The sequence below is a fragment of the Ceratotherium simum genome, chromosome X (assembly GCF_057802395.1).
Source record: "Ceratotherium simum simum isolate JZ-2026a chromosome X, ASM5780239v1, whole genome shotgun sequence".
In the NCBI taxonomy this organism is placed as follows: domain Eukaryota; kingdom Metazoa; phylum Chordata; class Mammalia; order Perissodactyla; family Rhinocerotidae; genus Ceratotherium; species Ceratotherium simum.
In genome coordinates this window covers 52772347-52787604 of record NC_141940.1, presented here as the reverse complement: position 1 = coordinate 52787604, position 15258 = coordinate 52772347, and the positions used below count along the sequence as shown (strand labels likewise).

Below are 15258 nucleotides of genomic sequence, written 5' to 3'. Positions count from 1 at the left end.
TCTAATTCTTATTGCTATTATTCTGTTTATTGGAAACATTTCTCAATAGAAAAGTATCCTTTATCAATAGCACTTTATGTGTGTGTGTATCCTAACAGCACTTTTCCCTAGGCTAAATTTGTGACTCACTTAAAGCTGTATACAAAAGGTGGAGTTTGTGAATTACATTTGCAGATCTTCATTTTTAATAGAATCATTCATGAAGTTAGATAAAAGAGCAAATTCTGGTTTCAACGGTTCATGAAGGTATGGAGATGTTTTATGAGCTAGACTTATTTTACTTGAGTATATGAGCATACAGTAAACAAGGTATGGATGAAGAAGAAATTGAAGTATTTTTCAAATAGCCTCCTTTTTATTTTTTGATATTTTGTAATTTTTATAAAGTCAATAAAATTAATAACTTTTTTCATGATGGCATTTTATATTATTTAGCTAAGAGATCTTTTCCTAAACACAGGGCAAACAATTTCATGAGATAGGCAAAATATGAAAAATAAATGCTAGCGAGAATAAGTTCTTGGTTATCATTAGGTTTTTATTAGCTAAAAGGTCTATCTTAGAATCAATGAATTCTCAGATGACTTATTTTATTTTTTCACATCTCAAAAAAATAGGTAAATTCTATAATTTATGTCATTGGCTCCCAGTTGTTTCAGATTGATTACTAAATATCTTCTGGACATTGAATTGGTGAACTTAGGTAGACTAATATTATACTAAAAATAATTTTAATTCTTATATTTTTTGCTACATTTACTGTTTTCACCCTTTCCATATACTCTTCAATTTCTTATTAATGCCAGAAGAGGCATCTTATATTCACTCATGTTGCAGAATGCTAGCAAGATAAGTGACCACTGAAGAAGAACTCATGTATTTAAAAACTCAAATACAGTAGATGTCTTCTTTTTAAAGAAACATCATACCTAATGGGGAAAAGTGTCACCCAATACAATAAAAATTCATTGTTCCTTGAGGAAATTCTGACAGTGGAATAAAATATCACTGTTAGCAGAAGGCAGAAATATTCCAATTGATTTTAAATGAAGTGAGAAATACATTTCCAAAAGGAAAGTTTAGGGTGATATTTACATTTAGTTCATTACTCATCTGAATAGAAATATGAAAGTGAAGAAATGAAATAGTTCTAGTAGCCTGTAAGGTATAAGGGAATTTATCAGAAATTTCTTGTTTTAAAAAGTGAATCAAATATTTTCTATAGATTTTCTTCTGACTGGAGTTCTGAAAAAATATGGAACATTCCTTAGCTAGAAATACATCCATGCATAAAACCATTTATAACTGGGGATTATGATGTCCCTCTTTGGTATACATTTTTACAAGTATACAGGACGGCATTTTTATATATATTGTAGTAGAAATGAAAAACCTGAAATTTAAAAGATGATTCTACACTTTACCTTCTATTAACATGTTTCAGAGCAAGCAGATAGCATTTGGTTGGTATTTCCAGAGAAACAAAAAACATAGCCATTTCAGAATTAATTTTGAAAATTGTCATATAAAAGAGATATGCTGCCAAAACCAAGTCTTGCTTAACACAGCTCTCCCATTAAAATATTGTGAAGACTCTACACTTGAAAATTAGAGAGTAGAATAACAATGGCAGTAGCATTTTTCAAGGGCCTTCTATGTACCAGTAGCTGTCTTAGATATGTATTTGAGGTACTTCATTTCAAAAAGAAAAAAAATCCTAACAAATTTCTGTGATTGGAGTTGGAAGAGTCTCGCAGTTTCGGAAATGAGTTAAAAAGAATGGTGGAAGGTTTGGACGGTTATAAGAAAATTCATGGATGTAACCATGCTATAGGTATTATACATGGATTCAAAATGGTAACAGGAGTCTGAATTAGCTTGGAATGGGATTGCTATTCACTACTGTCAAATTCAGTAACTTTGATTTTGTGCATCTGTATGTTAGTAATGTGAATTTTAGCTATGTAGCATGCTTGGCAACTAAGACTCCTAGAACACAACCATCTGATTTTGATAACATGTTATTTTTCTTGTCCTAGACTGATTCCAGGACATCAACTATTGAAATCTGCAGTGAGATATAACTTTCTAGGAACAACATAATTCCATTCCCCTTCCAAAAAATTCCAATGATTTGTGAATTTCAAAATTTGGCTAAGATCATTAATTTGGTAATCTGGATTTCTCATTATAAAGGCAAGCAAAACAAAAACCACCTTAAAAATAATGTCCCACTGAACCTTATGCTTACTTTAGCTGTAATCTTGCGGTCAAAATTTAAAATTTGTGGAAGAAACAGTTCAGTGTAATAAAAGAGTTTTATCCTGCTGTTTCTCCATTTGCTTGCTCTGAATGTCAACAATTGTGATGTAATACAATGCTGTTTTGGTGTACAAACTGATGGTTAGTATGTCAATAATGAAACATGGAATTACTTGCCATGTCTGATTGCTGAAGAGTTTAAACATCATCTCCGGGAGTTTGGAAGTGAAGCTCAACTATCCAAGCTACCCTCTGAAAGGTATCCAGGGCAAGAGATTTTTTAAGACCAAAAACACAACAACAAAACACTTAAATTCATTTTTTTGAAAATATTCACCAATATAGTGTTGCCGAGAAAATAATTATAATTACCCATCACTCTGCTTAAAAGTTGGATGATATAAAATAATCTTATTGGGGTTTTTATGTTGACTGTAATCATGTTGTTCCACTACTTTAATAATTAAAAATTATTTTTGTTGTAATCATGTTTCCTTTTTCTACAAATACTGAAAAAGAAAGAAGTTCTTTCTATTTTTATCTATCAAAAGGAGAATGTAAAGTTCTTTATACTCCCTGATATTTTGAAAAGGAAATGTAATGATATTTCTTGTATAAAGAAACATAACTCTAGTCATATAAGAATAGAAACAAGGATTTAAACAAGATGTTTTAAAAGATTTTATCTTAATTTTGAAAATACCTATGAAAATATAAGGTACTAGAGTCACATCTAAATAGATATATTTTATTTCTCTGGCATTAAATTACTGAATATGTTTCATTGCTTTAAATTATTTGCCCTTTAAAATTAACTTATTTTTCACAATATGTTAAGTAATTCATTTCCTACACAAACGACTAAATGCCTCAAATTAGGCGTACATTAAATTTATTGAGGAAAGAATGACGTTGCCCAATTTTATGCTATATTCTTTAAGCTGCTTATGACTTATTAAGACTACTAATGGAATTTTTAAAAGAAACATGATTTCTTGAGACAAAAAGGGAGTATAAAGGACCCTTATAATCATGACATAACATATGTTTCCTGGATTTTCATTCAAATGCTTCACTGTGTATTATTTTACCTTGCAAAGTGTTAATGGGATTTGGCCTATTATGTATGTACATTAAATTAGTGTATTATTTGAAGTGTTCTTTGATGTACAGGTATTTAGAAGAGGTTTATGCTCTATTTAGCATTTCAAATTAGTGTGATTCTTGGATATTTGATATGTAGGTAATATTTTAAACAAGTTCCTGTTAAAATTTAGTGTTCCCATTTACTCAATGCAGAATCCTCTGTACCTGCAACGATGTCAAGTTCCTTGAACATACTTGCTATTTGGCTATTCAAACATTACTTAGTTAATTATAATGACTGTGAGTGTAACTATTTTACTGGTAATGAGAAATTTCATGTAAGTTACAATATTGTATTACATACTTATAAACAACTGTTGTAGAAAAAAATACTTAAAATTAAATTTTACCTTTGTGAAAGTTATTCACATAGAATAACTTTATAATTTTTCCCTTATTTCTTCCTGATAAATTAAATAGTTTAATTCAAATCATTCCAAGGAATATCAAAATTGAGTCAACTTATTATACCCCTAGAGTCAGTGTCCTGCAGGTACCAAGACATACTAAGAGCAGGAGTTTCCAAAATCCGTAATCTCAGTTTAATTGTGAATAAAATGATGACGCCCAAGAAAATGAATCAGTATTCAAGTGTCCTGTAATAAACTACTGTGGCTTCATGACCATTTGTACATGTAATTATTGTATAAATGCATTTTAGGTGCTGTGTCATGACCACCCTGGTCTCTCCTTTTCTGCACACTCTGTGAGCTAAGGGAGAATACCTCATTTTTCTTCCACGTCAGTGACCCTTTCCTTTATGACTATGATAGGAGAAACTCCTAATCACTCCTTTTTATATATTAAGATGAAAATGTCTTGAAATAGTTATCCAGGATCTCTAAATAAAGCATTCTTCAATAGTTTTACAGGTGTCATCTTTGCAGAATATGAAAACAAACTTTATTTTTAAAGCTGTGACTCCATCTGTCAGAACACAACTTCTGTAAGAAAGGAACTTCGAAATTGATTTCTTTCCTGCTCTTTGAGGCTAAAATTTTTATCCATATAGATGATGACTGAAATTTAACCGTGTTTACAATTGGGCCATAGATGAAAATGGATTCCACTTTTGATGATTAACTATGCTTGATCTGTCCTTTGTTTATGCTTGAGGAAATAATATTACCAACTGAGAACAATATGGACAGCATTGAAACTAGTTTTCCACATAAGCCAGAGAGAATAAAAATATGTATTTTCCTACTTGGTTCCTTCTTATCAATTGATTTAGTGCCACTTTTAATTTAATTATTGTTATTATTACGTGTTTGGCTTACAAAGTCTCAGATATCTTCTCATCTCTTGTGTTGGCATTAATGGGCTCCTGGAATATTCCCAATGAAATGTCCTTGACAGTCTCTCTGGCTCTTATTCTAGTCAGTAAATAAAGAAAAACAGAAGGAAAGCAAATCTTAAGACTAGTCATCATAGATAAAGAAAAGGAACTTTCCGTGAACTTAGTCTATGGAATCGATTAAGTAGACCATCTAATTGATAAACTACAGTGTACTGTATACTTTCACCACTGCAATCACTCAAAGAAGTATTTTCTTGTGATTAAAATCCACAGTGCATAAATTGAAAAAAATTGGTGAAATACATTCCCTCATTTTACTTTAAATATAAGTTTGTTTTTAGCAATAGGACTATTCAAGCCTTTACATTTCTTTAATTATTTTTATTTTCAGTAATTTAAATTTAAAAATTTATGACAATTATAATTCTATCCTTTAATTAATTTTTTGTGTATGCATCTTCTGTTTTGTCTGTTGACTACCGCATCCACATCAATCAATGAGAATAAATATACTTTAGAATAATTTTTAAAAGTTGAATTTAGGTTCAATCAATCAACTGTTATTTTGTACAGTATTTACTAATCTTTTAATTTCAACACAAAATAATACTGCCTCATTTTACTATTTTGTTGCCTGCACTCGTCACTGTTTAATTAGATTTTGTAATTGTGTGTCTAGCTAGGTGTGATATGAAGCAATGATCTCAACAGAAATGCTACAGGACAAGCAAATCTTAAAAAATCTTATATGAACTTAAGACACACTCTGTAAATGCTTCCTAGAGATGCTCTTGTGTAATAGACATGTTTTCTTAGATTTTGTGAAGCTTAGCTTTTGTCTATTTCAAATATTATTTATATTTAGGTTTCTAGTATATTCAAAGGTGCTGTGATAATATAAAGCTGTATGTGTTGTATATAATTACTATTTTTAAAAAGAACTATTGTGCTTTTTGTTTTTTCATGCATTGTGGTTATCCATACATGACATCCATGGTTTTATGTGGTATTTAGAATTAGAAGTAGACTTTTTTAATTCTAGAGTAGTCGTAGGCTTTTATTTTTATTGCACATGCAATACACATTCATTGTACACAAATTTAGGAAATTGTAGATAGATTTTAGATGAAGGATTTTAAAATTATTTGTTTTTATTTCCAGCTATATCAGTACGTTTTTCTTTATATGTGCTTAGTAATTCTGTTTAAAGGCTCTGTAACTTTTGGAAGTGGTGCAATTTAAAATTAAAGAATTATTCTGTTCTTTTTATATTATAAACTATACATGCAGGATTTTTTACACATAGTGGTAATTGACTTATTTATTATGCATATTGTTTATTTTTATAGATGTATGGTTGGAAAAATTCATGTAATAGTATAGCTTGATTAGTTGACAGTATAATACACAGGCATACTATGTATCTCCACCCCAAAACTAACCTCCCCTCAGTGAAAATTTCAAGTTTTGATTAAAAAGCTTTTTTAGTTAAAAAGAATGCCATCTTAATATCTGCCAAAAATTCCTTTAGAACGAACAACCAAGTTAATTATTTCCAAGAATTCTCATAACCAACTCTTACCTTTTTCATATTCTAGATAGTCTCAATCAAAATTGCTTAAACTGTCCATTTTTAAGTGGTTAATTATATTTAATTACCCACACATACAAAAATACTATCCAACGAGGAGTAAAACTTTTTTTGTCAAGTGAAAAAATCACATTCCATTAGGTTTTACATAGTCAAATGGACATAATGAAAATGAAATATTTCAATGGATATTCTAGAAATATTTGCACTTTTCTTCTTCGTCCTGGAGCCTTATATTTATTAATTATTCATTGATTTACTTCATAAAATGTTATTCTCTTTGAAATGCAGTTAACTTTTAAAATCATTTTCATTCTTTTGTCTTAATACTTGGCAAAAACATTAGATAACAAAATAATGCTTTCATTAGATACTTAACTAGAGAAAATTTTAAATAGTACTACTTTTACTCTATTTGGTGGTAATTAGAAGTAAATGAATATACAACTCTGGTGAAAAATATTATTTTCAGAAATCCAAGAAATAAACTTTAAAATGTATTTACTTGTTTTATTACATGTCACTTCTAACCTCATTTCAAAATCAATGCAAATCACCATTTCAATGATACTTCAAAACTAAAGAGAATTGATCATAAACACTATCACTTTACACAAAAATATTCCCAGTAATTCAAACATGCAGCTCAAGTAGTTGTTCAGTGTCACAACCTTGAAGTAATTAAAATTGAAAAAAAAACAAATTTGACCAGCTATTTTGATATATAAACACAGGCCTAGTCTCATATTCAAGATGGGGAAAAAATACACACAAAAGTGGAATTGCATGGACTCTGGAAAGCTGATTTATGAGCTCCTAAAAGAGACATTATATTTCATTATTAATTTTATTCATTTGATCTCGTCATTCAGAACTATGTATTGGGTGCCTTTTTTTGCAGAAAATTGTATACATTTATTTATGATATTCAGATTGAATAATTACATTTTTTCACACGGATAGGTATTCAAGAGAAGGTGCTGAGTTCGTTTCCAGATAGGTATCATGGCTTTGTCTACATGATTCCAAAACTTCTGGAGGCAAAATACAATTTTTCACTAAACATGGAAATATTTTATCTACCTGACAAAATTGATTGACTTTGTAAAGACACAGACTTTATCTAATACTACAGAATAATATTATAACTATTTCCTTTTAGATAGGAAAAAAGAGTTTGACATGCTTTATAAAGGTATCATTATCTGAATCTAGAGTAATTTATAACATTTAGCCACAAAATTCCACACGGTGCTACAATTCAACTTTACATATATAAATTTTAGTTGTCTATAAGACTATGCACACATTTATTTCAAAATGCACACAAATTATAAAAATGATGGGGAACATACAAGTATTTTTAGGTGTGGGAATTGAAGGGTAAACATACCAAACTCTAGAAATTAATATACCTAACTATGTGTCTAAAGAAAAATTCATTTTAATTTGGTGTTTAAGTAATTCTAACAGAATGGCATCAAAATGGGCTAGTGTATGTATAAGCATATATATGTTTGCACATGGTATGTGTGTATATTTATGTTTGTCAAATTTTTAGGAGAAAAAAGTGATATAAGCTTCAAGCTAAAGGCAACTTATTCAGAGATTATATATCTATGTTTACAATGTTATTCTCTCTCTTTTTAAACTCTTATGCCTCTTTTCCAAACTATAATCATCCTGCATCCCTTATATCTTCCTATACATCACCTTTCATTTAATAAAACTCTTGTCATATTCAGTGCATTCTAAATATGTACTCGTGTTTTTTACTTTTAATCAAATTATTTTGCCTCTAGTGTAACTGCAGTACTTCTCCTCATAAAATTTCCCTGTTTTCCGAATGATCACAGATCCAGTAACATTACATTATACATTAAAAAGTTAAACTGCTTTTTCCCATCTAAGTACCAGTGTAGATTCTACTTCTTTTTCACAAAGAAAGCTAAGATAAATTTGCCTTCAGTACTAGTCAATTTCTGATCAGTTGGTATAACTAAAACATATACAAAAAGATCCAAAAATAATCCTCTTTATTTTGTATTAATACCTTATTTAATTTTAATACTTATGAAACCAAAAACGAGATAAGTAGTTCTCTGTTTGTTAGTGCTCTGTACAATGTCAGATTTTCAATTTCATATGTCTGCAACTTTGTGGGTTTATGTTTCCCTCAAAAGGGTAAGATATCGATTTACTATAATCATATACATGCATACATATCTACCTATCTATGTATATACACACATACATTTTTATAAACATCTCAGTGTGCACTATGGATTGATGAACATCGTGGAAGTATTTATGAGAATAAGTTCAGTTTTCAGATTGGGCAATGTGTACATTTTATTATCATTTCTGTTTTTGAGTGGAGCTAGTACTAAGAAGAGCAATTGAAGAAAAGCTGTGTAACATTAAAATTATGAAGATTTAAAATATAAAAGCATTCACAGCAGTCACTTTTAAAATTTTGTTTTTCTTTGTTATTTGCAGCTGTAATTTTAAAAAAGAATAAACAGGTTTTTGTGTGAATATATTAGAATGAATATTATAGAGCATCTTTCAACTGGAATACGTGTAGATACTAACACTGGTTGTATTTGATGTAATTTCAGTGCATAAAGTGTGTGTAATCTGTATTAAGTGAAATACCTATAAATAAAGTTGTTTCTGCATTGCAATAACACATCTTCTGATATTTTTTTAAGCGCTTGTTGTCAGCAGGGCCTACCAATTTCGTTAACATCATCAAAGATCCTAAAATAATTTTTAGCACATTAACATCCTACAATTTCATGGTATAACTCATTATCTGTGTTATATTAACCAGAACTTTATATATTGGAATTCCTGTTCACAAACATTGGGAGATAACTTGTCTTTTTCGATTAACCCAAAGCAGTGAAGTAGATAGAAGTGACTCATATTTACTAAAGTTTTAGCTTTGTGCATTTTATTGTACTAAAATTCTTTGAAGATTGGTAATATGGTACCACTTATTAACCACTGTATTTCATAGAACATGCCACATAATAGAGTTTACCATGAGTTCAAATGAGATTATATATTTCTCAATCTGCTACTGTGAGCAACGCAATGTAGAGAATCACAGTGGTTATGGTGAGGGTTGGGGTATAAGGAGGTATGGATGTGGGACAATCAAGGTTCTCCCGTGGTTTACTGTAAAAAGCCCCTCACCCAAGGAGTTTAACTGAAAGTATGTTGAAAAAAAAAAAACTTTCATTTTCTTCCAGTGCAGAAAATCTCTGGGTATACGAGGTTAAAAAAAAGAAAAGAAAAAGAAAAAGAGCACATAAAAGTAACAAAACACAAAAACTTCAGTTTTTATCATAATTATTAGATGTGTGTGTGTGTGTATGTGTGTGTGTGAATATCGCTAGTAAAGTACCTGGCAAGTATATTTTAGGTACTCATTCCAAATTTCTTGAAATCTGAACTGAGCAAACAGGTACCTAACCCATTTCAGGAAGCATCTTAAAGTCAAAAACACTTTCTTTTCCTCAGTCACATCCAAGTAGTAAACGAATCCTATTGATCTTGCCTCTAAAATGCCTCTGACATTTGTCCCTTTGCCACTTCCTTATTCAGGTCTTCGTCATGAGGTACCTGTTCCACTACCAATAGGTTGTCCTGCTTCCTACTTTCATTTGTCCAATCCATTTGCTACCCTGTACCCAGAATACTCTCTAAAACACAGATCTGATCAGGTGGAGTCTATGACAGAAAAGCTTCCAAGTCTTTCCCCATTGCATATAGAATAAAACTTTAATTACTGTATTTTTCAAGAGATTTTACAATTTTAACCAGGTCTACTTGTTCATCCCGTATCTCTTATTACTCCATGTGCCCCATATTTTTGTCACATTTACTCTGCTCCTTGTTGCTTCACCATGCCATGCACTTTGATGCTTCCATAAATCTAAACAATTTACTGGAATTATATTGAGTACTTCCTTTGGTTAAGACACTGCTGTTGGGACAACAAAAATAACTAAGCCATGGTCACTGAAGTGGAAGTGCAATTGTGGAAATGAGGAAAGAAAACAAATACTTTTAATAACAGAGAGAATATGATAAAACTGAAAGAATGCCACCTGTGATTACATGAAAAATGAAAGAAGCCTGGGGGCCGAGCTGGTGGCGTAGTGGTTAAGTTCGTGAGCTCTGCTTTGGCAGCCTGGGGTTCGCACGTTCGGATCCCGGGTGCGGACATACACACGGTTAATAAAACCATGCTGCAGCAGGCATCCCAGAAAATGTAGAGGAGGATGGGCATGGATGTTAGCCCAGGGCTAATCTTCCTCACCAAAAAAGAAAAAAAGAAAAAAGAAAGAAGCCTAGATGTTATCCTTTTCTTCAATATCTTTCCTGTTTCTTAACATTAACCTTACATAATTCTTATAAAGTTAAAAACCTCAAGTAAATGACTAGGTCATTTAACCTTTCAAACATCAGTGTGTGGAAACCATTTCCAAAAAATTGTTGTTACATCCTTTTTCTTCATTAATTTTAGAAAGATTTTAATATTTACCTCAGATATTTTAATTCTTATTACATTTCTTGTCCATGAATTACACTTATAATAAAAAGTATCAAAGGAAAAATTTAACCCATTTGTTGATCATAATATAGTTCCTATACAAACAGACCAGAGAACCACATACTGCTTTTATGCATTTTAGCAAAAAAGAAGCATCTCAATGTGACATTTCTTCAAAGAAAAATATGGCAAGAAAAAGGTTTTCTTGTCCTCAATAGAGGAACATTTTCCATGGTGAATCACAACGAACTGATTTGACAACTCTAGTTAAAATGTGCTTGTATATACATAAATACTATCACTGAAGTGCTAAGATGAAATGGTCATCCCAACTAGAAATTATTTTCTTCCCATGCTTAAAATTAAAGTTATCAATTTTGTGAAAACAGGAATAGATGGAAAAAACCAGGCGATATCAAAAGTAGATAACATCCAAATTATAACGTGGTAGAGTTACCCTGAAAATTCAGAAACCACATATCCTTACTCAAAACTAATATATACGTATCTGATATATAAAGATAGATAGATATCTTTATGGAATGCACACATACTGAAAGCAAATATACTACCTGCTTCCTGGAAGTAGATGAGATGAAAATAAATCAAATAGTTCTTAAATTAGCCCTTTTTCTTTTGTCTTTATTATGATAGAAAAATTCTTTCTAAGTTGCATGCATGGGATTTTGTTTTGGTTTCTCTTTCATATCTTTCCCAGACAGTCTTATACCAGGATGCTGTTACACCAATATTACTATAAAACATTTCCATATTACCTGATGGTGGTTTACAAAAATTCATTACTTATTTTACCTTTTTTTGTAAAGGGAATGAACATCATCATGGGTAGGGACATAATGTTTCTTTAGCTCAGTTATAATTACTGAGAATTTTCCAACCATCACTGATAAAATAAAAGCAACTAGTAACATTCTTAGAGTTAAAGTCAGTGGCTATTTTCTTCAGTGCATATCCCTTGGGAATATAGGGCCATTATAATATAGGGCCAACTGGAAGATTGGATATGAAGACAAAGCTAAGGACTCAATAACACGAAAACCTTGCAAGATAGCACATTGCCACATTTCTAGTGAACAAACTTTCCTCTCATATTTGTATGTTTTTTAAAATATTTTTTGTAGTACTTCTATTAGGACAGTGGAAGGATTATTATTCATAAAACACACCCTCACTTATTCTTTTTTAATCTGATAGAGCCAAAGAGTATTTTTTACTCTGATTTATTTCTTAGAAACAATCTTATCTAAAATGAATCTAACTAAAACATTACCATAGCTATGTGTCAAATCTGCCTTAACTCTATTCCTACCACAACTATCTTTGTGCTTGTGTGTGAAATTTCAAATTTCATGGTGCATTTTTGTTTTCGTGGAGAAAATTCCATATCCTTTCTCATATGAAAACCTAAGAAAAAATTCTGAAAATAGACTTGTCAACATCTCCTTTCTTCTTTAGCTTGCTCTGGCATGTGGAATGTGTTACAACCCCAGATTGACTATCATATACGGGCATGGGAAGTTTTGGACCTGCTGAGAGAGCCTTGTCCTCTTAACACATAAAGGAAACATGCTATAGGTCTGTCCTCCCTATTCTCTGGGCAACTTTTGTGTCCCATATTCAGATAGGGACAAGTGTCTTGTCTCTTATCTAATCTCTGTGAATCCAACAGGAGAAAAAGCATCAGTTACTTAGATGCTTTCTGGACAAGATGGCCCTTTTCACCCTGGAAAATGGGTCTCTGACCATTCTCTCCTATGAGTCTTTCTTAGTAACATCACTTTCTGATGTACTTCAATCAAATAACCTGAACTCTGTTATTCCCTGCGCAGTGATCACTGCTCTCATTATAATATAAATATGCACTGTGTGGAGAGTAAAGCTTACTTAGCCACATAACCTGCTATTCTGAAATTACATTTTTCAGATTGAGAGAAGTACAACTTGCATAGCTAAAGCAACAAAGTGCTTAAGTCTTGTGAAAAATGGTTTGAGACACAGAGAGAGGGTGCTAGTGCTGAAAAAAACCAAAGCCTAACAGGAAAAGAGAAAGAGACCGTAGGAGCCAAAGGATTAAAACCACAGATTTCTCTCTAACATTTCTTCAGTTTCATCAATTTACATCTTTCTTAATTTGCCTCTCCCTGGTAATACCTACTATTGGCCCTTCTACAAATGATCATCCCTAAAGTTTCATATACTCATCCCTCAAAGTTTTATCCTTTCTCTCTTCTCTGGCAAATAGTCATATATATTCCCCCTGAGGTTTCCCCTTGAATAAAGGAATCTAATAGTCCAGAAAGATCTCTGAATAGGTTCAATTTCCATGCAGAGCTAGATATATATAATACTAATATATATAATGTATATATAATGTGTGTATATATATATATATATATACACACACACACACTAAAATAGTTTATAGAACTTTTAAATTTAGATCCTAATTTAAAAAGAAAAACTAAGATGAAGATTATGTTCTTCTAATGGTAACATTTTTGTTTTGGATTTGGATAAACATTTACTTGAATTATTGAAAATGCTTTTTACTCTTCTGGTTATATTAGACTGACCAATCTAATTCCAAGATGTGTAGTATTTTCTATAACCTTTATGAGATGTATTGTTTCATCTGTGATCTGCTTCTATTTTAGAGATTATGTGGTATCCTAGTCTGCCTCTGTTGTTTGATAGATGATGGAACCCAAGGCCCAAAGAAAGAACTGACTTTTTAATTAATTTATTTATTTTTTATTGAGGTTATAATAGTTTATAACATTGTGAAATTTCAGTTGTGAATTATTATTTGTCAGTCATCACATAAATGTGCCCCTTCACCCCTTGTGACCACCCCCCAGCCCCCTTCCCCTCTGGTAACCACTAAACTGTTCTCTTTGTCTGTTTGTTAGTTTGTCTTCCACGTATGAGTGAAATCACATGGTGTTAGTCTTTCTCTGTATGGCTTGTTTCGCTTGACACAATACCCTCAGGGTCCATCCATGTTGTTGCGAATGGGACAATTTTGTCCTTTTTTATGGTTGAGTAGTATTCTATTCTATATATATACACCACATCTTCTTTATCCAATCATTAGTCAATGGGCACTTGGGTTGCTTCCACTTCTTCGCTATAGTGAATAATGCTGCAATGAATATAGGGGTGCATAAGCCTCTTTGAATTGTTGATTTCAAATTCTTTGAATAAATACCCAACAGTGGAATAGCTGAATCGTATGGTAGTTCTATCCTTAGTTTTTTGAGAACTTTCCATACTGCTTTCCATAGTGGCTGCACTAGTTTGCATTCCCACCAGCAATGTATGAGGAGAACCAACCTTTTTTGAGCATGTATTTTATGTCATGCAGTGTGCTAGGCACCTTACATATAATAGTTCTTTCTCTCAGAGAGGTTACACAGTAAGTGGCAGAGAGAGAATCTATAACTAGATCTAATTGACTCTCAGTTCTCCTTCCTCTACACCTCATTACATGTCTAGCAGAGTTATGGCTCCCACATCTCCTGATTTGAAGTTCAGAGGCCCTTTGCTTTTACCACTTTCCTGGTGAATTTCTCCTCTGCTCTACAAATCAACACCTAGTTTAAGTTGATTTTCCCAACTTTCTTTGGTCCTTCCTTGACTCATTCTGATGCATTTAAGCTCAGCAGATGATCTTTTAGATAATTCTTCTTACTAGATTTTTGTAAGGTTGGCAAGCACCATGTTCATTCCAGAAGCTATTGCTATTAGCAGATATGTGCCATAGGGCACAATTTCCTGTGAACAGGTCAGTTGGAAAAATGCGAATAGCATAGACAAAGAAGTCTCTCTTCTTCCATCTACCTCCACTCTCGATATATGAACCCCAGAACAAACTTTGACACTTATGGATATTCAAAAAGTATTTAATCAAATCGAGCTTTCTGCAGATAGTATGTTGAGACTTCCCCTCCCCTTTCCATTCTGCCTTTGCAATATTTAAAACATAATACGATTCTAATGTCCTGCAGTTTGGTAAGCCACAAGATGAGTTTGAAAGAGAAAAGTATATATGTGTATCTCCAAATATAAATGTAATTTCTACATCAATTTATAATAGGAAAATTTAATACAGTCAGTATAACTATGAATTTCTGATTAACCTGATGAGACATATTAGTAATAACCAGAAATATATATCAAATATGGACCATCAGATATCTATAAAAGTATTGAAAATCACTAATTCAAGTACAATATGAATTTTTACTTTAGTCATTTAGAATTGCTAATTTTGGACTACATAGGAGAAATTGAAAGAATCTTTTGTTTCTGGATTATGCTTCCTAATTTAAGCAATTTATATGTAGCTATAGGGACATCAATTTTTAATAG

At 31.6% G+C, this 15258-nt stretch overlaps 1 protein-coding gene across 2 annotated transcripts in view; it reads left to right on the top strand.

Moving 5' to 3' along the window:
• Nucleotides 1-8980, top strand: part of PCDH11X (protocadherin 11 X-linked) — a 92369-nt gene extending 83389 nt beyond the window's left edge. For both annotated transcript variants that reach the window (XM_004436744.3, XM_087427293.1), the window contains one exon: nucleotides 2040-8980. In XM_004436744.3, the coding sequence (XP_004436801.1) occupies nucleotides 2040-2084 (45 nt within the window). In that variant the 3' untranslated portion in view covers nucleotides 2085-8980. The remainder of the gene's footprint in view (nucleotides 1-2039) is intronic.
• The last annotated feature ends 6278 nt before the right edge of the window (nucleotides 8981-15258 follow it).